The sequence below is a fragment of the Syngnathoides biaculeatus genome, chromosome 6 (assembly GCF_019802595.1).
Source record: "Syngnathoides biaculeatus isolate LvHL_M chromosome 6, ASM1980259v1, whole genome shotgun sequence".
Lineage (NCBI taxonomy): Eukaryota > Metazoa > Chordata > Actinopteri > Syngnathiformes > Syngnathidae > Syngnathoides > Syngnathoides biaculeatus.
This window is the reverse complement of record NC_084645.1, coordinates 10,838,307-10,861,487: the sequence shown is the minus strand read 5'-3', so window position 1 is coordinate 10,861,487 and position 23,181 is coordinate 10,838,307. Positions and strand designations below refer to the sequence as shown.

General features: G+C 43.3%; 1 protein-coding gene across 1 annotated transcript in view; it reads left to right on the top strand.

Moving 5' to 3' along the window:
• Positions 1-20,649, top strand: part of nrn1la (neuritin 1-like a) — a 95,979-nt gene extending 75,330 nt beyond the window's left edge. Inside the window, exon 3 of the mRNA XM_061822264.1 lies at positions 19,189-20,649. Within this exon, the coding sequence (XP_061678248.1) occupies positions 19,189-19,477 (289 nt within the window). The 3' untranslated portion in view covers positions 19,478-20,649. The remainder of the gene's footprint in view (positions 1-19,188) is intronic.
• The last annotated feature ends 2,532 nt before the right edge of the window (positions 20,650-23,181 follow it).

Genomic DNA, 23,181 nt, shown 5'->3' with positions numbered 1-23,181 from the left:
CAGGTGGGGCTGAGATTGAACCCTGGACCTCAGAACTGTGAGGCCAACATTTAACAACTGATCTACCGTGCCGCCCAGTTTTAAATTAATTACTCAACTCTATTGATACAACTTAGTATCTACAACTTGGTATCTCAAATACTGCTGATGCTGAAAGTACCAAAACACCCTTCAGGTCACAGTATTTATTCCAGTTGAGGAAAAGAACTTCAAGAACAAAGCTGAGAAGATGCGTTTGGAAGTTTTACAATGACAGCAATAAAATGTTATCAGCAGTAGAGTAGAACTCTCTTGAGGTTTTAGTCTTGTTTGTAAGCAGCTGCTTGTCTGTTAAGTGTCCTCACAGTTGTTCTGCTGTTTACGCACCACCTGTGACTTCAAGCTAACACATACACACACACACACACACACACACACACACACACACACACACACACACACACACACCACACACACACACACACACACACACACACACACAAGCATACAAGACTCATCACTTCCATCTGCTGCTCCTCCCATAGCAAGGAGGCAACAAGCCTCCCTGAACCAGTAGCAGACTGCTGGAATGTTGAAGTTCTGGACCTAATCCAAATTTGTGTATGCATGCATGTGTGTGCATGTGTGTGTGTGTATGTGTGTGTGTGTGTGTGTGTGTGTGTGTGTGTGGTGTGTGTGTGTGTGAGATGAGAAACAATTCCTCAGATATGACATGAAAAAAAGTAAAACTTTTCTACACCTCACATTTCATTCTTATACACTCACAACGTAATGTTGCACCTGCAGATTCCAAGTGAGATCCAAAACTAGAACTGTTTTTAAAGACAGTGAAGAAAATAAGTATTTGATCACCATGCTATATTGCAAGTCCTCCCACTTAGAAATCATGGAGGGGTCTGAAATTTCTTTGTAGGTGCATGTCCACTGTGATAGAGATAATCCAAAAGGAAAAATCCAGAAATCACAATATATGAATTTTTGTAATGGTTTTGTGTGATACAGCTGTAAATAAAGATTTGAACACCTGAGAAAAACAATATTATTTAGTACAGTAGCCTTTGTTTGCAATTACAGAGGTCAAACGTTCCCTGTAGTTGTTCCCCAGGTTTGCACACACTGCAGGAGTGATTTTTGCAATGCAGCCCTATGGGGGGCACAAACCAGTGGAATCTGTAGGCCGGTACCAAGCCCGGATAAATGCAGGGGGTTGCATCAGGAAGGGCATCCAGCGTAAAAACTGTGCCAAACAAATGTGAGAGTTCATCTAAAGAATCCCATACCGGATCGGTCGTTGCCGGGTTAACAACGCCCGCCCCCGGCACTGCTAACCTGCAAGGCGTCGGTGGAAATTCAGCTACTGTGGGTCGAAGACAAAGAAGAGGAGGAAACCGAATCCATCGTCAGAAGAAAGAGAGGAATGCAGAGAGCCTACAACTGAGTGTAGGGACTTTGAATGTTGGGACTATGACAGGAAAAGCTCAGGAGTTGGTTGACATGATGATTAGGAGAAAGGTTGATATTCTGTGCATCCAATAGAGCAGGTGGAAAGGTAGTAAGGCTAGAAGTTTAGGAGCAGGGTTTAAATTATTCTACCACGGAGTAGATGGGAAGAGAAATGGAGTAGGGGTTATTTTAAAGGAAGAGCAGGCTAAGAATGTCTTGGAGGTGAAAAGAGTATCAGATCGAGTGATGAGACTAAAATTTGAAATTGAGGGTGTTATGTATAATGTGGTTAGCTTCTATGCCCCACAGGTAGGATGTGACCTAGAGATGAAAGAGAAATTCTGGAAGGAACTAGATGAAGATGATAATGTATCCCAGACAGAGAGAGAGTTGTGACTGGTGCAGATTGTTGGTGAAGGAAACATGGGCGATGAAAAAGTGATGGGTAAGTATGGCATCCAGGAAAGGAACTTTGAGGGACAGATGGTGGTGGACTTTGCAAAAAGGATGTAAATGGCTGAAGTGAACACTTATTTCCAGAAGAGGCAGGAACATAGAGTGACCTACAAGAGCAGAGGTAGAAGCATGCAGGTGGATCATATTTTGTGCAGACGATGTAGTCTGAAGGAGGTTGCTGACTGTAAAGTAGTGGTAGGGGAGAGTGTAGCTCGACAGCATAGGATGGTAGTGTGTAGGATGACTCTGGTGGTGGGTAGGAAGATTAAGAAGACAAAGGTAGAGCAGAGAACCATGTGGTGGAAGCTGAGAAAGGAAGAATGTTGTGCGGCCTTTCGGAAAGAGGTGAGACAGGCTCTCGATGGACAGCAGAAGCTCCTGGAAGACTGGACTACGACAGACAAGGTAATCAGAGAGACAGGCAGGAGAGTATTTGGTGTGTCTTTTGGCAGGAAAGGGGAGAAGGAGACTTGGTGGTGGAACCCCAAAATACAGGGAGTCATACAAGGAAAGAGATTAACGAAGAAGAAATGGGATACTGAGAGGACTGAGGAGAGGCGAAAGGAGTACATCGATATGCAACGTAGGGCAAAGGTAGAGGTGGCAAAGGCTAAACAAGAGGCATATGAAGACATGTACACCAGGTTGGACACGAAAGAAGGAGAAAAGGATCTCTACAGGTTGGCCAGACAGAGGGATAGAGATGGGAAGGATGTGCAGCAGGTAAGGGTGATTAAGGATAGAGATGGAAATGTGTTGACTGGTGGCAGTCGTGTACTAAATAGATGGAAAGAATACTTTGAGAAGTTGATGAATGAAGAAAATGAGAGAAAAGGAAGAGTTGAAGAGGCAAGTGTGAAGGACCAGGAAGTGGCAATGATTAGTAAAGGGGAACTCAGACAGGCACTACAACGGATGAAAAATGGAAAAGCAGTTGGTCCTGATGACATACTGGTGGAGGTATGGAAGCAATTTGGAGAGATGGCTGTGGAGTTTTTGACCAACTTATTCAACAGAATACTAGCGGGCGAAAAGATGCCTGAAGAATGGAGGGAAAGTGTTCTAGTTCCCATTTTTAAGAACAAAGGGGATGTTCAGAGCTGTGGGAACTATAGAGGAATAAAGTTGATGAGCCACACAATAAAGTTATGGGAAAGAGTAGTGGAGGCTAGACTCAGGACAGAAGTAAGTATCTGCGAGCAACAGTATGGTTTCATGCCTAGAAAGAGTACCACAGATGCATTATTTGCCTTGAGGATGCTAGTGGAAAAGTACAGAGAAGGTGAGAAGGAGCTACATTGTGTCTTTGTGGATCTAGAGAAAGCCTATGACAGAGTACCAAGAGAGGAACTGTGGTACTGCATGCGTAAATCTGGTGTGGCTGAGAAATATGTTAGAATAGGACAGGACATTTATGAGGCCAGCAGAACAGCAGTGAGATGTGCTGTAGGTGTGTCAGAAGAATTTAAGGTGGAGGTGGGACTGCATCAGGGATCAGCTCTCAGCCCCTTCCTGTTTGCAGTGGTAATGGATGGGCTGACAGATGAGGTTAGACTGGAATCCCCTTGGACCATGATGTTCGCAGATGATATTGTGATATGCTGTGCAAGCAGGGAGCATGCAGAGGAACAATTAGAAAGATGGAGACATGCACTGGAAAGGAGAGGAATGAAGATTAGCCGAAGTAAAACAGAATATATGTGCGTGAATGAGAAAAGTAGAGGGGGAAGAGTCAGGCTACAGGGAGAAGAGATGGCGAGGGTGGAAAACTTCAAATATTTAGGGTCAACAATCCAGAGCAATGGTGAGTGTGGTAAGGAAGTGAAGAAACGGGTCCAAGGAGGTTGGAACAGCTGGCGAAAGGTGTCTGGTGTGTTATGTGACAGAAGAGTCTCTGCTAGGATGAAGGGCAAAGTTTACAAAACAGTGGTGAGGCCGGCCATGATGTACGGATTAGAGACGGTGGTACTGAAGAAACAACAGGAAGCAGAAGTGGAGGTGGCAGAAATGAAGATGTTGAGGTTCTCGCTCGGAGTGAGCAGGTTGGATAGGATTAGAAATGACCTCATTAGAGGGACTGCCAAAGTTGGATGTTTTGCTGACAAGGTTCGAGAGAGCAGACTTCGATGGTTTGGACATGTTCAGAGGCGAGAGAGTGAGTATATTGGTGGTAGGGTGCTGAGGATGGAGCTGCCAGGCAAAAGAGCGAGAGGAAGACCAAAGAGAAGGTTTATGGATGTGGTGAGAGAAGACATGAGGGCAGTTGGGGTTAGAGAGGAAGCTGCAAGAGATAGGCTAAGATGGCAAAAGGTGACACCCTGTGGCGACCCCTAACGGGACAAGCCGAAAGGAAAAGAAGAAGAAGAAGCAGGAGTGATTTTTGCCCACTCCACTACACACTAGATAAGACAGGTTTTCGGGGCTTTCGCTGAGGAACACAGAGTTTCAGCTCCCTCCAAAGATTTTTTTATTGGGTTTAGGTCTGGAGACTGGCTAGGCCACGCCAGAACCTTGATATGCTTCTTACGGAACCACTCCTTGGCTTTCCTGGCTGTGTGCTTCGGGTCATTGTCATGTTGAAAGACCCAGCCACGATCCATCTTTAATGCTCTGACTAAGGGAAAGAGCTTTTCCCCCAAAATCTCACAATACATGGCCACGGTCATCCTCTCCTTAATACAGTGCAGTCGCCCTGTCCCACCTGTCCCATGTGTCGAAAAACACACCCAAAGCATGATGCTACCACCCCCATTCTTCACAGTAGGGATGGTGTTCTTGGAATGGAACTCATTTGTTTTCCTCCAAACACGGTTAATGGAATTATGACCAAAAAGTTCCATTTTGGTCTCATCTGACCAAAAAACCTTCTCCCACGACTCCTCTGTATCATCCAAATGGTCATTGGCAAACTTAATTCGGGCCTTGACATGTGGTGGTTTAAGCAGGGGAACATTTTGTGCCAACCATGGTGTCTTAGTGTATTACAAACAGTCACCTTGGAAATGGTGGTCTCAGCTCTTTTCTCTTATCTCTATCACAGTGGACATGCACCCAGGATGAAAATACATATTTTCTTCACTGTAACTCTTACAAAGATAAGTTTGAAATTATTCAGTCGTGGTGGTTTTATTCTCATTCTTTTGGATGATATTATGACAATTTGAAGTTTTTAAATTCATTCTCCCTTTGGCAGATTTAAAATCAAATTTAAAACACTCAGAGTTGAAATCAACAGTGTTACAGGGTTTATATGGAAACCACTTTTTAAACCAAAGGTTTTGAAACCATAAACATTATTAATAGAGTGAGACTTACTAAACAACACTTGCTAGTGTAAAATAATGACACTCTGAAGGTGTTACATAGAGGTCAGAGGACGAAGATGTTATGGTGTCATTTAAAATTCATATTTGCATTATTTATCCATCAATTTTCTGAGCTGCTTATCCTCACAAGGGTCGTGGGAGAGCTGAAGCCTATCCCAGCTGTCAACAGGCAGGAGACAGGGTACACCCGGAACCGGTTGCCAGCCAATCGTCGGCCACATTGAGACAGACAACAGTTGCACACAGATGACACCTCATGTCGGTGTGCTTATCACTTTAAGGAAAATGACGTGACTGACGTTTTCTTTGGACTGTTTGCATTCCTAGCTTTGAGTTGGTTATTGGATGAGTACAAAAGTAGCAGATGAGTATAAAATCACAGAGGATGCAACAGAAAGCATTACATGTGACCACAGATCCAACAGGAAGTGATCGATGAGTGTTTGTAGGAAATGTACAAAATGATTTTTTTTTTTCTCTCATGTTCTCAGTTTTGGTTAGGTTGATTTTATTTTTCCTGTGTTCCATGTCTCGTGTGCTTGTTTTGTGAGTTGGGTCCACCTGTTCTCGTTAAATCTCCTACCTTGTGTTGATCAATCAGCTCCCTCCACTAACTTATGTCCTGTCTCGGTGTTTTTCGTTGTCTCATCAATCTGCGTATTTAACTCATTTTTTTTTTCAGTTCTTGTCAGTCTATGGATGGATTCGTGAGAATGATTCACAGGTCCTTTTTGACCAATCAGTGAGCGTCATTTTCTGAACTCTGCGCATGCTGTCCACAGCTGCGATGTTTTACCCACAAACAAAGAGAGAGGGTGGTTACTTTAAGCCTTTGAATTGCGAGTGTATAGTCCTGCTTATATCCGATTTTGAAATATGGTGCTTCGATGTGGCTGGGGAATGTGTAATGGAGATAAGCGCTATCCAGAGAGATTACTGGGAGGATATCTGGTGCGCTTTTCCACCCCAAAGCGTAATTTAGATAAATGCAAAGGGTCGATTAAGGCTTGTGGCTGACCTCACAACCACCTGAACGTATCAAAGATAAGTCAGCACAAAGCCCTCTGTTCCAAGGTAAACTATTCAATTAGTTGGTGTAACAGCTATAAAGGAAGAAGGAAGCTCTACCTGAGCTGGGGGCAACTCAAAGCTTCCAGCCGCACCTCGGCTCTGCTCTCAAGCCTTCTTATCCATGATTAGACACATCACGTGAATACAAATATTTTGGGCCTACATTTACGTGTACAGTGGCTGCCATAATTTATGTAAATTAAGTATCCACTATGAACGTAGATGTAATTTTGCATCGACATGTTTATGTGGCGTAAAAATGCAAACTTACCCTGCTTTGCATGAACAATAGGCATCAAAAATCTTATCGCATTCGATGTCTAACATTAGTTTATAAGGTGGTTGATTCTTTCGCATGGACGGCCAACACATTGCAGAAACTTTAACTGGCGTTAACCTTTGTGAAACCTTGACATTATCAATATATCCCTGTTGAAAGTAATTCAGGCCTTTCTGTACCCTCTTTGTCGATATTTCTGATACCATGGGCAGAAAGGAAACAGAAATACGATCGGGAATTCGTTCTAATGAATCGCTCATACATGCTTCGGCCGCACTGCATCTGCCATTTTGCTCAGTAGCTTGGGGTGCATAACAACAGTATCTAAGTAGGCGTGGCTAAAGCGCCCGGCACGGATCTACCCATCATCCGTGTCACTTGTTGGTCATTGATTTTTTACAAAGTAATGAAGTCAGTCAGTCAGTCGTGTGTAGTTTAGCTTGATTTCGGTCATGGTTTATTACATTGAGGATTTTGGTCACTTTATGAAGTTGTTTTCATTTTTAATTAATTTTTGGAGCTTCTTCTACTCTTGCCTTACCTCACTGCTTCCATGCACTTGGATCCTCCACGCCTTGCCATGCTTTCCTCGTCCTTCACTAGGCTTGATCGAGAAGTTTTCAGGCTTTCTACTTTTGCAAACTCCTCCTCGAGCTTGATCATGGCTTCGACGAAGGCTGCATGTCGAGATTGTGGACTGCGGCGGCTCTGTAGAACGCAGCCGACAATGCCTCACTCAACTGCGTGCGACGACAACGCAGTAAAGCGCCCAGGCTCGACAGTGTTGCTCATCGCGTACTGTGGCAGCTATGAACAACCCCCTAAAGCAGCACGGCTCGGCTCTGTGATAAGCCACCTCGGCGCCGAAAATGAGCCACACCGGCCGGCTGCGATTAGCCGTGATGGGTCATTTCCGCCGCGGAAATGGATCGGACAGGGAGGCGGTTTAGCCGTGAGCGCATATCATCTGATTATGGCTAGAAACAATAGGGTAATATTGCCCCGGTAACTTCACTCGGTTGTGTGATGTTCTCCTTTTCGAAAAGAGCCTCCGTGTCAGAAGGGGCGTGTTCGTCTCCCATAGTTGGATCCACTGCGTGTTTTCATTGACGAATGTCCGTGTGACGTGACGGACAGGGGATGCAGCCAATATGGCGACCACTTGGACGTCGTAGAATGACACCTCTGCAACTTTGCGCATGGATGACACGCTCTCCGCTGAAGTGAATAATGTTATATGTAATTTTCATTACAATATATATTTTAGAATGTTTATAAGGATGACACTTGACCTTTAAGTAGGTGGCATGGTAGTGTGACTGGTTAGTGTGTTAGCCTCACAGTTCTGAGGACCGAGATTCAAATCCTAGCCCCGCCTCTGTGGAGTTTGCATGTTCTCCCCGTGTCTGCATGGCTTTGTTTCCAAGAACTCCAGTTTCCTCCCACATTCTAAAAACGTATTAATTGGAGACTCCAAATTGCCTTTAGGTGTTGTTGTGAGTGTGAATGGTTGTTTCAATGTGCCTTGCGATTGGCTGGCAACCAGTTCAGCGTTTACCCTGCCTCCTGTCTTAAGAGGATAAGTGGCTTAGACAATGATAGATATCTTTAAAGGGGAATTCCGGTGGTTTGGATTAACAATGGATCCAATAGGTCATATCATCTGTACTGTATCTTGAAAATGTGATGTTAATCCTCTCTCATTTAATGGTGTCTTGAGAAGATTTTTATCGGCAATTATGAATTTTCATGGGCGCCACCATTTTGGCGAGTCACACAACCTACATTTGTGGATGTGACGTATTAAGTACGGAAACAAAGAAATTGTCGCTTTGTAACGTCTTCACATGCGCTACAACCACGAATGGACACGGTAAAATACCTTACTGTATCACGAAGTTCTGCCATAATTCAGATAGAAATAATCCGTGGAATGTTCGGTGGCATGTTTTGCCCAGTAAGAAAAAGAATCATGTAAGGACCGGATACCAGAGTGCCCGGAGAAAAACTATGCAGGCATGGGGAGAACATGCAAACCCCAAAATTCTCCACACACACACAAACTATGCAGGCACGGGAAGAACATGCAAACTCCACAATTCTCCACACACACACACACACACACACACACACACACACACACACCACACACACACACACACACACACACACACAACTCAAAAAAAAAAAAAAAACTCAAAAATCAACAGGCCAACACTTTACCAGCTGAACTACCGTGCTGGTGTTGTGGAGGCAGTATTAACTTTCACCAAGCCAAAGATCATTTCATTTTCACGGCCACCCTGTTGGCTCAGACAAACTTTCCCACAGTATAAGGCCGACCTTTCACTCATGGGTTCTCCCATCCTTCATGTCCACGAATGGTGTCCTCAGTCCTCCACTGGCTGGCCTAAACGCACTCCAAAATCGATAGGATGGATGAATGGTGTCCCTCGCATTGGCCGACTCACGTTCTTCATCAGATGAGGATAAATCCGTGAAATCAGCACTGTCCATGATTGTTTAGGAATGTAACTGAGCCTTTGTTTACGCACTTGATGTCCTGCACGTCGGTCTCCATGTAGTCAGACTCCGTGTCATTCCCGTCCAAATAACCATCTGAATATTCAACATTATTTACAGCCACAGGTTCAAATCTGTATGGACGTATTCCTCCGTCTTTCCGATCAACCGATACTGCTATTTCTTCATCAGATGAGCATAAACTTGAAAAATCAGCGCTGGCCATAATTGCTTCCCAAGCAAACCTTTGTTGCCCGCATCTAATACGTCACATCCACGCACGTAGGTCATGTGACTCACCAAAATGGTGGCACCCTTGAAAATTTGTAATTGCCGATAAAATTTTCTCAGAACACCATTAAATGAGAGAGGATTAACTTCAAATTTTCAAGGTACAGTACAGATGACATGACCTATCGCATACATTGTTAATGCAAACTACCGGAATTCCACTTTAAGTGCCAATTGCATCTGTACATGTTATTCTTCAATTTGTAGTACTACACATTTGTATTTGTGTCTGTTTTCAAGCATTATTTGGAGCTAATTTTTTACTTCTATGTGCAATACTTTTTTGGGTGTCAATTACCAAATGCTTTCCTAAACTGATTTGTTTCATTTCACTAAAAATATTTGTCATTCTGAACAAATAGTTTGCAGATGTAACAACGCAATGTCCAATCTACAGCCCATGAGAATTTTGCGGCCCTTAATTCATCTTGCCAATACCTACATTTGCCATTTTATGTCCAAGAGTAGTGCTGTCCTACAGGCAGAAAACCAAGGCTTTCCATTAAGAGCTTTGGTTAGCTCCGTTCACTAAAAAGATTCCTTTTTCTTGATACATCGTTGCCAAACCGCTCTCTTCATAAAGTCACCATTACGACTGATGCTGTGTAGTTCTATGCCAACAACAAGCACTCTATACGTGAATTCTGAAGACAACTAGTTGTGGTGGATTTTTTTCTGAGGACAGAACACAATATTATTTGGGGTGTGTAGTTTGACATGCCACATTTTTGTCCTTTGTATTTGAAAAATAATATTGTGTCAGTCAATAGCATGAAACCCCATTAACCAATAATTTTTGTTTGTGGCAGAAATATGACAAAATGTGGAAAAGCTGAAGGCACATGAGAAATTTTAAATTATTTTGAAGTCCACACTAATTCGGGATATAAATTAACAAGGTCCTTCTCCTTGGAAGTGGAAAAGTTGGAGAAGTTGCTTTGGTCTCAGCAATGGCAACGTGTGTATGAGCCATCAAATATTGAAAAAGACAATGCATACAATAAAATCTTGAACTATATACAACACAACTATCAACACACAGCAATAAAACTTCTATCGCTATCTCAAATAAGTCAAGTATGAAACCAGTATGTTGCTTAATTGTATTCCTGACTGCTTTATTTGTTTCTTATTCGTGTTTTACCAAGTGAACAACATCGCTTTGTCATGTTAATGATCTTAAAATGTGATTTTCATTGCCACTAATCTCCATGGAATGATTTTTAAAAGGCTTTTTTTTTTGCCTCCTGTATTTTTTTTTGTCAGAACCATCTGCTTCCACACAATTTCTCGCTATTTCTCTCTGTCTCTGTCTCTGTCTCTGTCTCTCTCTCTCTCTTTCTCTCTCTCTCTCTCTCTCTCTCTCTCTCTCTCTGTTCATCTGTCCCTCCTTCTCAAGGCCTTGTCATTACTGTCACAGTTTCTCCTGTGGGAACAGATAGCCAACATTATGTTAGGATGCGTTAACGGCCATTTGTAGTCAGACTGAGCTCTACAGGTCTAGTTTGAAGGTTATTTGAATAAAAACAAATACAAGTTGTCATGATCCTGGGGTCCAGCCCCAGCTGCACTGGTGCCCGCACAGTCGTGCTGATTGGGAGGCACACGCCTCCGCCTCATACTGGCTGATTGGTCTCGGTGTATATAGGACCATGTGAACGACTGGTGCGGTTCATGCCCAGTTCCAGCACTCCCGTACCCCTGATTGTCAACCCGTGTGTACCAACCTCCGCCTGTTCTCCAACCGACCCCGTAAGCCTGACTCCCTTGATACTCCTGCCTGCTTTGATCGATCTCCCGTGTACCGACTCCTGCCTGCCCGCTGACCTCCTCTCTATGCCCAATGTCCTGACTACCCCTGCTGCACCTGACTCCCTGCCCGATCCCCGACCGTGGAACAGTAAACTTTTTTCCCGAATTACCTCTGCGTCTCCTGTGTACTCCTGCATTTGGGTCCTACCTCCGTTCCGATGGGTCGTGACAGAACGATCTGGCCAAAACAGGACCCAGCAGGAGGGCCCGGAGTCGCCGGGACCGACGCAAGGTAGACCGACTGCCGGAGGACCAAGCCTGTCCGATCCAGGTAGGCTCCTTGACGTCCTCCGCTTCCGTGTCACACGCCCCGCCGGCAAGCTATGAATACGTCCCAACCACGACCCGTCCAGCGCCTCACATTCTGTTGGACTCAGATTTTTTGGACTACGAGGAGGACCGTGATTTATATGATCGGCTGCCTGACTACGACACGGATTATTTCGACTATGAATCTCTTCGCCCGATTTTTAATCCCAGTCAGTTTGTTTCACCTCCCCGCATTTCCAGCTCCCGAGCGTTTTCGCCCGGTAGGTCCGAGTCCTCCAACCCGTTCGAAGGAACTCGCTTGCCCATCTACCCGGGTCCTCCGCGTGGCAGCCCCTGTCTCAACGGAAACAGGAACTGGGGAGTTCTGATGAGCCACTCCGAAGCTGGAGGGTCCTCGGGATGGCTGTGATGGTGATTGTGGCGGTCATGGCTTTGGTTCTTCTCTCCGCCGTCCTCCTCGGATGATTCCCGACCCCTTTGTATCCGGACTTCGGCTGAGACTGATCTCTGGCTGCCTCGTGACTAAGCCTCGGTGGCTACCAATCCCTGGTCGTCTCGCAACCACGGTGTGGGAGGTCCTCGTCCCGAGCAGTGGCATGACTTGGTCTGGTTCCTGCTTCGCCGTTTGGTTCCTCACCGAGGTCGTCCACCCGAATCACCCCGTGGGGATCCTGGTGCTTGGCGTCCGGGTTGTCTGTCCTTGTTCATTCATCTTCCGTACCCACTTATCCTCACTAGGATCGCAGGTGTGCTGGACTCTATCTCAGGTATCTTTGGGCGGAAGGCGGGGTACACCTTGAATGGGTATCTAGCTAATCACAGGGCACACACACAAACAACCATTCACACTAACACGCAATTTAGATTCTTCAATTTACCTACGAAACATGATTTTGGGGTGTGGGAGGAAACTGGAGTACCTGGAAAAAATTCATGCAGGCACAGGGACAACATGCATACACCACACAGGTGACAGTGAATTTGAACCCGGGTCCTCAGAACCGTGAGGCAGATTTTCTAACCCAGACTCATTTTTGTCCTGGGCCAAATTCTGGTTATGGTTCTTTTAGAGGGCCATTATGACTGTCAAATCATATAAATATTGAATCATCACCCTATGTTATTACATATACAACAAATTAAAAGGGTAATAGTTTGTAACTGTTGTTCAAGTTACAGTGCAATACTGTAAAAAGGGGTTTTGAAATAAAATTGCAAAGATTTATTGCATATGACAGTATGAATCATGGCACTTCAAGCACATGATTTGCTTTTGCAGGCCACAAAAAAATGATGTGGTGGGCCAGATCTGGCCCCTGGGGCTTGACTTGGACACCTCCGCAGTCTTACCAGTCGGCCACCATGGCACCTATTATTATTATTATTATTACTATCCATCTATCCTTCCATTTTCTTAGCTGCTTATCCTCACAATAGTCCCGGCAGTGCTGGGGCCTATCTCAGCTATCAACGGGCAGGAGGCTGGGTACACGGTGAATTGGTTGCCAGCCAATTGCAGGGCACATGGAGACAGTTAACAGCCGCACTCACAATCACACCTAGGGGCAATTTAGAGTGTCCAATTAATGTTGCATGTTTTTAGGATGTGGGAGGAAACCGGAGTGCCCCAAGAAAACCCACACAGGCATAGGGAGACACATGCAAACTCCACACAGGCAGAGCTGGTATTTGAATCCTGGTCCTCAGAACTGTGAGGCCACTACTCTAACCAGTTGCTTCCATTCCATTGTAACACTTCTAAGATTTGATTGAACTTTAATCCAGCCTCTCTTAGCATCAGTCTTTGGTTCATGGCATGGTCAATCTGTGTTGTGCAAATTTCACTTGACAAATTTGGGACACTTCTTTGTTCGCCTCCTACTTCTGGTCTCCCTTCTCCTCCGTGGACTCCCTCTCTCACCTTCTGTCTTTTTCTGTCTTCATTTTAGTTGAAGACACGTGAACTCACCTACTGCATTTTTCTAGAGCTTAAACCTTAGTTGTGTGTCTACAATTAAGCAGTTATGTGTTTGGGCCCCTGTTGGCTGAGTTTAACAAATAGCCGTGGTAATTTGACAGCTAGTGCTTTGGAATTGCAAAAGAATTACACCGCGCTAAACTTCAGTGTCAAATGTATGCAAGAGGATTAAGTCTTTTGTAAATCACTGCATGTAATCGCTTGGCAAATGTGTGAGGCTGACATTGGGCTTAGGATGTAGTAAATTTGAGCCGAAATTTTACTTGAGTGGAAGGTTTTTGCAATTGTGTAATACTTTTGATTTTAGTGTCTATCTCGGCATAAAAAATAATTGACTTTCACTCTTGGTACATGTGATCACCATTGTGCAATACAAGTGCATCAAAGTAGTGGGAGAAATATCTTTTCTAGTTGTGTCTAACTACGTCAAAAGTGCTCAAGGTTCCATCAAAACTTGTGCAATTCAGGTATGTTCAGGACACCAAGAATTTTGTTCAGAAACTATGGTTTTGTGCTTTTGCAACTGAAAAATACTGCAGTCTCTTGCAGAAATGAGTCTCAATTCCAAAGAAACACAGCACCACAAAATAAATCCTATAATAATTTTCCATTTGCCAGTCAAACAAATAAAACAAATAGTCTTCTACACAAAAAGTGCATATACTACAAAGAAAAAAGATCTGTATGCTTCTATTTCAAGCCAGTGTAGTGAGTCTGTGAAGCACAGCCCTTCAGGCTGGTAGTTGCGACAGACTCGTCAGGAGATAAACATTCAATGATGAATTTGTCAATAAACTCAGAGTTACTTCCAGAGTTTGGATTGAGCTTTTGTGGGATGGGGGGAGGACCTTTCAGACATTTTTGATTCATAGATATGTAGGATCTAAAGATGCATTGTTTAATATTATATGTTTCGGTGCAGTATAGCAGTGGATTTCAGGTAGATTCTGCAAAATGGTGACATCATGTCATATAACCAATCTGAAGTAATATAGAAATGTAGGGTCCTTTTTTTTTTTTTTTACTAATGATAAAAGTAAATAAAAATAAAATGTAATGGTATCAAAAGATCGTCATCTCAAGCATCTTGGAAAAGTTCTCGATGCATCCCTCCATTTTCTTTCATGAATGGGGGGGGCAGGAGCTTTATCAGAGAAGCCAAGACTTCTGTCTCCTCTTGTCTAGCCCTTCAGGGGGATTCCCAAGGGGTTCCCATGCCAGCCTGGGAGGTAACCAACATATTCTTGATCATTCCTGGACACTCCTCTTGGTGGGGCAAGCCCAGAGCACCTCAACAGGGAGGTGTACAGGAAGCATCCTCAAGAGATGCCATAGCCACCTCCTCTAGATGTTGAGGACCAGCGGCTTGATTCTGAGTCCTTCACAAATAACCCCGTTTCTCACCCTATCCTACCCTGTGGAGGAAACTCATTTCGCCTCATATCCACAATTTTGTTCTTTTACTCACAACCCTGAACTCATGAATATATGTGGGTAGGAACATAGATCGTAACATAACATATGTAAATCGAAAGCTTCGCCTTTTAGCTTAGCTCCTTCACTGCAGAGTCTGTAGCTCCAGTCGATCTCCTGCTCAATTTTACCCTCACTCATGAACAAGACTGATTGAACTCCTTCTCTTAGGGCAGGATCTCAAACCAAATCAGGAGAGGGCACTCTACCCAGTCTCACATTTAGAGGTGCTAATTTCACTCCAGCTCCTTCACAGTAGGCTACAAACTGTTCCAGTGAGAGTTGGAGATCACAGCTTGATGAACTCAACCTCAAAAAGCAGAAATGCAATACAGAGGCAACCAAACCAGACCCCCTCTACCTCTCTAGAAATTCTGTCCATAAAAGTAATGAACAGAGATGGTGACAAAGGGCAGCGTTGGAGGAATCCAAACCTCACTGGAAACAAGTCCAATTTACTGCCGACAATACAGACCAAACTCTGACACTGTTTGTACAGTGACTGAAGAGCCCAAATCAGGGGGTTGCTACCCCATAACACTGAAGCACCCCCAGAAAACTCCCTGAGAGACACTGTCGAATGCTTTCTCCAAGTCTACAAAACAAATTTTGACTGCTAGCTGAACTCTTATGCACGCTTGAGGGTACAACGAAGTGTGTAGAACTGATCGACCATTCCTTGGGCAGCCCGCAATACCAAGAGCACCATCATAGGTTGGGACCAATGCAAAAGGAAGACCCCGTATAAATGGTTATTTTGTGATTGACAAGCTGGGCAGCAGATCAGAAGACCCGGGTTTGAGTCTCCTCTCAGTTCATCCTTCATCATGTTCTCCCTGTCCTTGGTTCCCTCCCAAATTCCAAGAAAATGAATTAAAGGTGCAGCATAGTGGAGGACTGGTTTGCACATCTGCCTCTCATTTCAGTAGACACAAGTTCAAATTTGGGCGAGGATGAGGTATGGAAAATAGATGGATGGTTGAATCATTATTATTGGACGGTCCAGTACATGTGTTGTTATTATTATAGTGGTAAAGTTCTATAGCATATCTGTAGAATATTTCTATACATTTTTTTTTAAACTTGGGTCCAAAAGTTCTATAGCATTTCTATAGAATCTCTTATAGAAATTCTTTAGAAATGTTCTATATAAAAGTTTTAGCAATGTAGGGGGAACATTCATACTCTACATGGGCGGGGCCAGGATTTGAACCATGATCGTGAGAACGCTAAGGCAGACGCTCTAACCAGTTACTCCACCATGTAGCCACCAACATGAACCAATAACTTAAATATTAATGGAGTTGAGGCCACATTAAATCAGCAGCTTAGCGCAGATTTGACATCTGACATGAGAAATTCTCCATGAAACTCCATTGTTCAAGCCGCAAAGCCTAAGAAGGGTCACAGCAGAGCTAACATTAAGTAAAAGGCAGACAAAACCCTGAAGTGGTTGCCAGTCAGTCAGCTGGCTTATATCAACACCATCACTGAGCAAGAATTGATCCCACGCTGTCCGCATCAAAGTGACATGACAGATACAGTAAGCACATAAATATAAACAAGTATTGTACATCATTCTCAGTACACCTGACAAACGACTCAACTGATACTGGTCCATGTAGAAAACTGTTTTGCACACACACCCACACATGCACGCACTTTAGTCAAACTTTACAACAACAAAAATAGTTTTTAAAAAGGAAAAATCAAAATAGGGTGCCAATAGTGAATTGTGCATTGCTTAACCACTTTTTGGTATTGGATCATCACTGTGCATTATAGATTTGACAATCACCTTTCAATCCATTCCTTTCAACCTTTTACAAATTAACAACTTGTTTGACTTGCAAAATACTTGCAAATGGTTGAAAAATCACCTTTATCATTGCCATGCAGCTATCCTTTGCTGAGAAATGTTAGGAGGCCACAAGTAATGCAATGTGGTAGCTCTGTTGGGGGAGGTAAGGTGTTTCATTTCTCTTTTCTAAAGTGGCAGCACTGCTCAGCGTTCGCTGTTGGCATTTCACATCATTAGTCTACTCCTTGTGGACGAAGTGTCTAGAGCTGAAGTAAAAACAGAGCAACTCAAGTCAACTCAATGTATCACTGGACCGACTGACTGGGGGAACTAGTGGGCATTACAGCACAATCTGGTAGAACCATTTCGTGTTCCAGACAAGATCCAACAAATGTAGTCATGATTTTGGCAGGATCCGGGCAATTCTGGACCAATCTATGGTGGGCTACATTGAAATGGTCAATGAGCCGGATGTGGCCCGTAGGCTGTATATTGCCCACCTCTGTGCTCGAAGAACACTAGACACCATCCATCCATCCATCCATCCATCCATCCATCCATCCATCCATCCATCCATCCATCCATCCATCCATCCATCCATCCATCCATCAATTTCCTCAGCCGCCTATCCTTACAAGGATCACGGGGCGGGGGCTGGAGCCAAAATGCTTATATCGCCAAGTTTGGGGCAGGAGGCAGGGTACAGGACACATGGAGACAAACAGTCACACTCACAATCACACCAAGGGGCAATTTAGAGTCTCCAATTAATGTTGCATGTTTTTGTGATGTGGGAGGAAACCGGAGTACCCGGAGAAAATCCACACAGGCACGGGGAGAACATGGAAACTCCAGACAAGCAGGGCCAGGATTTGAAACCCGGTCCTCACAACTGTGAGGCAGATGCTCTGACCAGTTTTTCACCATGCCACCTCAAAAGACATTTAAATCTTAAACGGAAAGAGAAATGCTGGAGAAGATTTCTTTCTTTCATCATCTTGACTGAGGCAGTACTCAGCCCATCAGATATCCAGTCATCTATTTTCCACAGCGCTTTCATTGTTCACCATCAAAGGGCAGCTAGAGCCTATCCCAGTTGAATGGGTACATCCTGGACTGATCACTTGCCAATCACAAGTATTTTGCATTATTACAAGCAATCCATTTTGGGTAAAATTGTTGTCACCAAAAAGCTTTATTTATTGTAGTGTGTAGGCAATCTACTGGATTAAAAAAATCAAATCTAAAAACAAAATTATTAACCATGTTAATCACGTAAACCCAGTTATAATGAACTTGGGATGTTGTGTTAACTATAAATAAAAAGAGAATAGAATGATTTGCAAATCATGTTCAACCTACATTTATTGGAATGCACTACAAAGAAAAGATATTTGATGTTCAAACTGATAAACATTGCTTTTAACAAATCAACATCCATCCATTTATCCATTTTCTTAGTTGCTCATCTTCACAAGATGCAGGGAGTGCTAGAGCCTACAAATAATCATTAACGTGAAATTTTATGGCTACAACATGTTAAAAAAAAGCTGGGACAGGTGGCAAAAAATACAGAGAAAGTTGAGGAATGCTCATTAAACACCTGTTTGGAACATCCCACAGGTGAACAGGCTCATTGGGAACAGGTGGGTGCCATGATTGGGTATAAAAGGAGCTTCCCTCAATTCCTCTGTCATTCACAAGGAAAGATGGGGTGAGGTTCACCTCTTTATGAACAAGTATGTGAGAAAGTACTCGAACCTTTTAAGGACAATATTCCTCGAACAAGAATTTCAAGGAATATAGGGATTTCACCATTGATAGTTCAAAAGGTTTGGAGAATCTGGAGAAATCACTGCAGATAAGCAGCAAAGCTGAAACCCAACATTGAATGCCCGTGAACTTTGATCCCTCAGGCACCACTGCATCAAAAACTGACATCAATATGTAAAGGATATCATAACTTGGGTTCAAGAACACTTCAGAAAACCAATGTCAGTAAATACACTGTGGTGCTACATCCACAACTGCAATTTAAACCTCTACTACGCAAAGCAAAAGCCATTTGCCAACAACACCCAGAAACCCCGCCAGCTTCTCTGGATCCCAGCGCATCTAAAATGGACTAAATGAAAAGTCGAAAAGTGTTCTGTGGTCTGATGAGTCCCCATTTCAAATTGTTTTTGGGGTGTTAATCTCCAAAAAGGGGGCCGTGCCACAAAACGTTTGAAAACCACTGAAATGAGCCAAGGTTTTGAAATGAGAGTCACGAAACAAATACCCAAGCATGCCCAGTGTTATCTTTTAAAATCGGGTGACACAAGGTTTTGACCAACTTTACACAAAATTTTGCCAAATCCCAAACTGTGTGTATGAATTGGGTTTCTTTATCCCATCAAAAACATGGCCGACACATGATACTTTTTTCCAATCAATTCTTCCATGTTCTTGTTTTTCTTCTCAGGTCATGGGATGAGTTTCATGACTGTGCCAACGTAGCAATGGCCGGCTGTCCAGAGGAAGCAGCAACCGTTTGGGAGTCTCTCCGCCAAGAATCCAAGAAGATGCAGTTTTCAGGAAATCTCTATGACATGTGCTCCAACCGCAACAGTCACACATTAACCTCTGGGTCCTCGCGTGGCTCCCACATCCAAGGCGAGCTCAACCAAGAGTCTCTAAGAGGGCGAGTCAGTTGTTTGGCAGCCTCCTACTACTTTCCCATGCTTCTGTCTTCTCTACTGCTGCTGTTTTGAACAGAACTGCCAAAACACAATAGGACTTGTGTAAATATGAACTTTGTGCATTCTCGCCTCCACCTTTCCTCACTGTCCCCCTTTTCCTAAACACCAGAAGAGAGGAATGCATGCTTTCTTTCGGAATTTCCTTAATCCCATTTCTTACAGATTTCAACTAGTGATATCTGAAAATTGTACATAGTCAAGACACACACAAAAGAAAGAAAATGGCCATATGTCACCTATCTGTCATTATACTTTTATTTGTCTCATAAACTGCAAGCTTGTATCAAGAACGGGCTGAAAAGGAGAGCGCAAAGACACTTATCTAATGTCCTGTTCGGGTTCATCCAAAACATCATACAACAAGACTGTGGGCTTTATGTTAGGGGCTTTTAAAACAACATTTTTGAAGACTAACTCTGAGGATTTTCAGTGTGTAGAGTGTACAGCTTTTCTTGACTTTAAGGTGCATGTTTCAATATCAAGTACAAAAAGCATGATGTACTGTACCTTGATTTAACTACAAGGTTCTTTTCCTTCATGCTCAGCCCTGATCTACTACAGATGAGGTGGAGATGAGTGCTACTCTGCAGCCACAAATTGTCAATGTTCTCCTGAGACTCCATGCTTGATAAGTCAGACCCATTTTTGAGCCTTTGCATGAAAGTACTGTGGATTGATAGCACCAAATCCCGCTGGAATTTAAAGCTGTCCCACATATTTGATCTCACTCAAAAATACATGCAGTGAACAGATGTAATGATGCTCTGCCAATTTGTTGTTGGTTTAAATCATTTGTATTTGGTGTCTGATGTCTTTTACGCTCTTCTCTAAATACACATAATGTTTAAATAAGATTGTTTTCCTTAATTTTCAATGAGGTTTATCTAATGGACAGCACAAAGCAGCAGTGATAAGCACATTTGCCTCAGTTTGAATCTTCGGTTTCCTCCCGCATTTCAAAGACAGGAAGTTTATTTTCACTGATGACTTTAAAGGGGCTTAAGGTGTGGATATTAGTTTGAATTAATGTCTCCTGTGCTGGTCAGCAGTCCAGGGTGAACTCCCCCACCCGCACCCCACCCCTCCCAAAATCAGGAGAGGGGTTCCCTGGACGACTTTGCCTCCGTTCAGAGGACCGGGGTTCAAATCTTCTCCCCGCCTGTGTGGAGTTTGCATGTTCTCCCTGTGCCTGCTTGGGTTTTCTCAGGACACTCCAGTTTCCTCCCACATCCCACAAAACATGGATTCTTTGCACACTCTAAATTGCCCCTAGGTGTGATTGTGAGGGTGAATGCTCCTATGTTTCTATGTGCCCTGTGATTGCCTGGGATCAGGTTCAGGGTATACCCCCCTCCTGCCCAAAGTTAGCTGGAATAGAGTCCAGTACTCCCACGACCCTTGTGAGGATAAGCGACTCAGATAATGGATGGATTTATACATATATTGTATACAGAAAAAAACACCCATATAGACATACAGTTACATATATAAATTGGAAGTCTGGTCTATAAAGAAGTGAAGCTTATGTAAAGAATTACATCCATCCATCCATTTTCTTTGCCACTTACCCTCACGAGGGTCACAGGGAGTGCTGGAGCCTATCTCAGCTGTCAACGGGCAGGAGGCAGGGTGCAGTCTGAACTGGTTGCCTGCCAACCGCAGGTCACATGGAGACAAACAGCCACACTCACAATTACACCTAGGGGTAATTTAGAGTGTTCAATTAATGGTGCATGTTTTGGGAATGTGGAAGGAAACTGGAGTGCCCCGAGAAAATCCACACAGGCATAGGGAGACACGTGCAAACTCCACAGAGGTGGGGCTGGGATCAAAACTAAGTCCTCAGAACTGTGAGGCCAGTGCTTTACCAGCTGAACCACCGTGCTGCCTAAAGAATTACAACTATTCAAAATTCAGTCAATGCAGTGCTGGAATGAATAATTTCTCCTGGATTTTCCTGGACTAGTTTGCAAAACGCATTTACACATTACATCTCTAAATTATGCAACAAGGAGAATTAGGTGAACAGCTTTTGATTATTTGCTGGGATGTCACAGCAGTTTCCTGTACAACAGTCACAACATGCTACAAGTTACTGTGAAGTGAATGTGCTTGAGCTGTTTTTTTTGGTTTATTTTAATTGGTTGTTGCGCAGGTCTGGAATACTCCAGGGATCTTCCTTGGAAGCCTGCACTGTATCTTTACATTATGGGACCAATATGTGCTTCTGACAGCACTGCAGCCCGATCAAACGCCAAGTGTATTTCATGCTCCGGGAAGTGTAGTTTCAGCCTGCAGGCCTGCTGAAATGTTTGTTATTCTAACTGGGTGCTGGGAACAGTTGCTTTTGTCTGGCTCGCGATCAGAAATATTGTCACATTAGAGTTGGATTGGGGGTAAGGGAAGAGTCCTCTTGGAAAGACAACACTTTTGTTCGTGGTTCAGATGTACACGTTCAATCTAGTTGTCTAGCATCGAATGTTTATCAGACTGTTTAAGGTTCTTTTTTCATGAAACCACTCGTCTAAAGCAGGGATGTCAAACATTTTTGGCATGGGCCACATTGCAGTTATGGTTTACCTTGGAGGGCTGTTATGGCCATTAAAATCTCCTTATAATAAATGCCTCATATTTACACACAAAATTTATGAGCTCGTTTTGGAATCGGAAATCAAGCCTCTGTTCATGTTTAGTAACACAAAAATGCTTATATCGCAAAAGTATAATTTATAATATATGACAATTTGAAATTTTGGTACAGATTTTCACAAGAATCAAGGAAGTGCACACACATGATTTGCCTTCAAGGGCCACATGAAATCATGTGGTGGGCCGGATCAGGCGCCCGGGCCATGAGTTTGACTGGTATGGTCTAAGGCAAGAGTATACGCACTTTGCAAAAGGTGAACATTTATGAAACTGCTGTGACAAAGAAGATCTGATGATATTTGGACTTCGCCGTGCATTGAACCTGCTGATCTATCTTGCCAGAAGCAAGTTTACAAAATGTACATACATAAAATGTACTTTTTTTTGCAGCGCCCCCCTTTTTGGAGATGAAATTTTTAGCCCCTGCTTGCAAATTATCAGCCACCCCCTGCTTGAGAATAAGCAAAAAGATTAACAACAGCTAGGTGTAATTTAATAATCCGTCATAACACTGTGATCACCCTTGGGGGCCCTACAGTTTCAAAACCACTGCTGTAGAGAAAGAATATCTCAAGAAGCACTTTTCAAATTGTTCTGTAGATGGAAGGGTACCTGTCTAAAGTAATTTGGGATATTAATGTCTAAAAGGAGACTTTTGAATTTTAAAGTTTACAATAACTGGGATAGGTTCCAAGAGACCTGCGACCCAAGTGAGGATAAGCAATAGAGAAAATGGATGGATGGACCCTGTTAGGGTCCAACCCAAAGACCTTAACCACTCTAACCAGTTTTGACTTAGACAATATTACAAAAACAATTACATGTAGGTTTAAGTGTGTTCTTTTTTGAGCAAAAAAATGTCTGGATATTGTGTCATCTGTTACTATGGAAATGTTTCAGATAAAAGATGAAAATATTTATGTCTTCATCACAAGTACTATTCCCTCCGGATGCTACTGGCAGACGGCACTTCAAACCAGCATGAAATAAAAACAGAAAAGAAACAACACATACAAAAACCAATGTTCATAAGCTCTGTGCAAAACATTACATACAAATTTACTCTG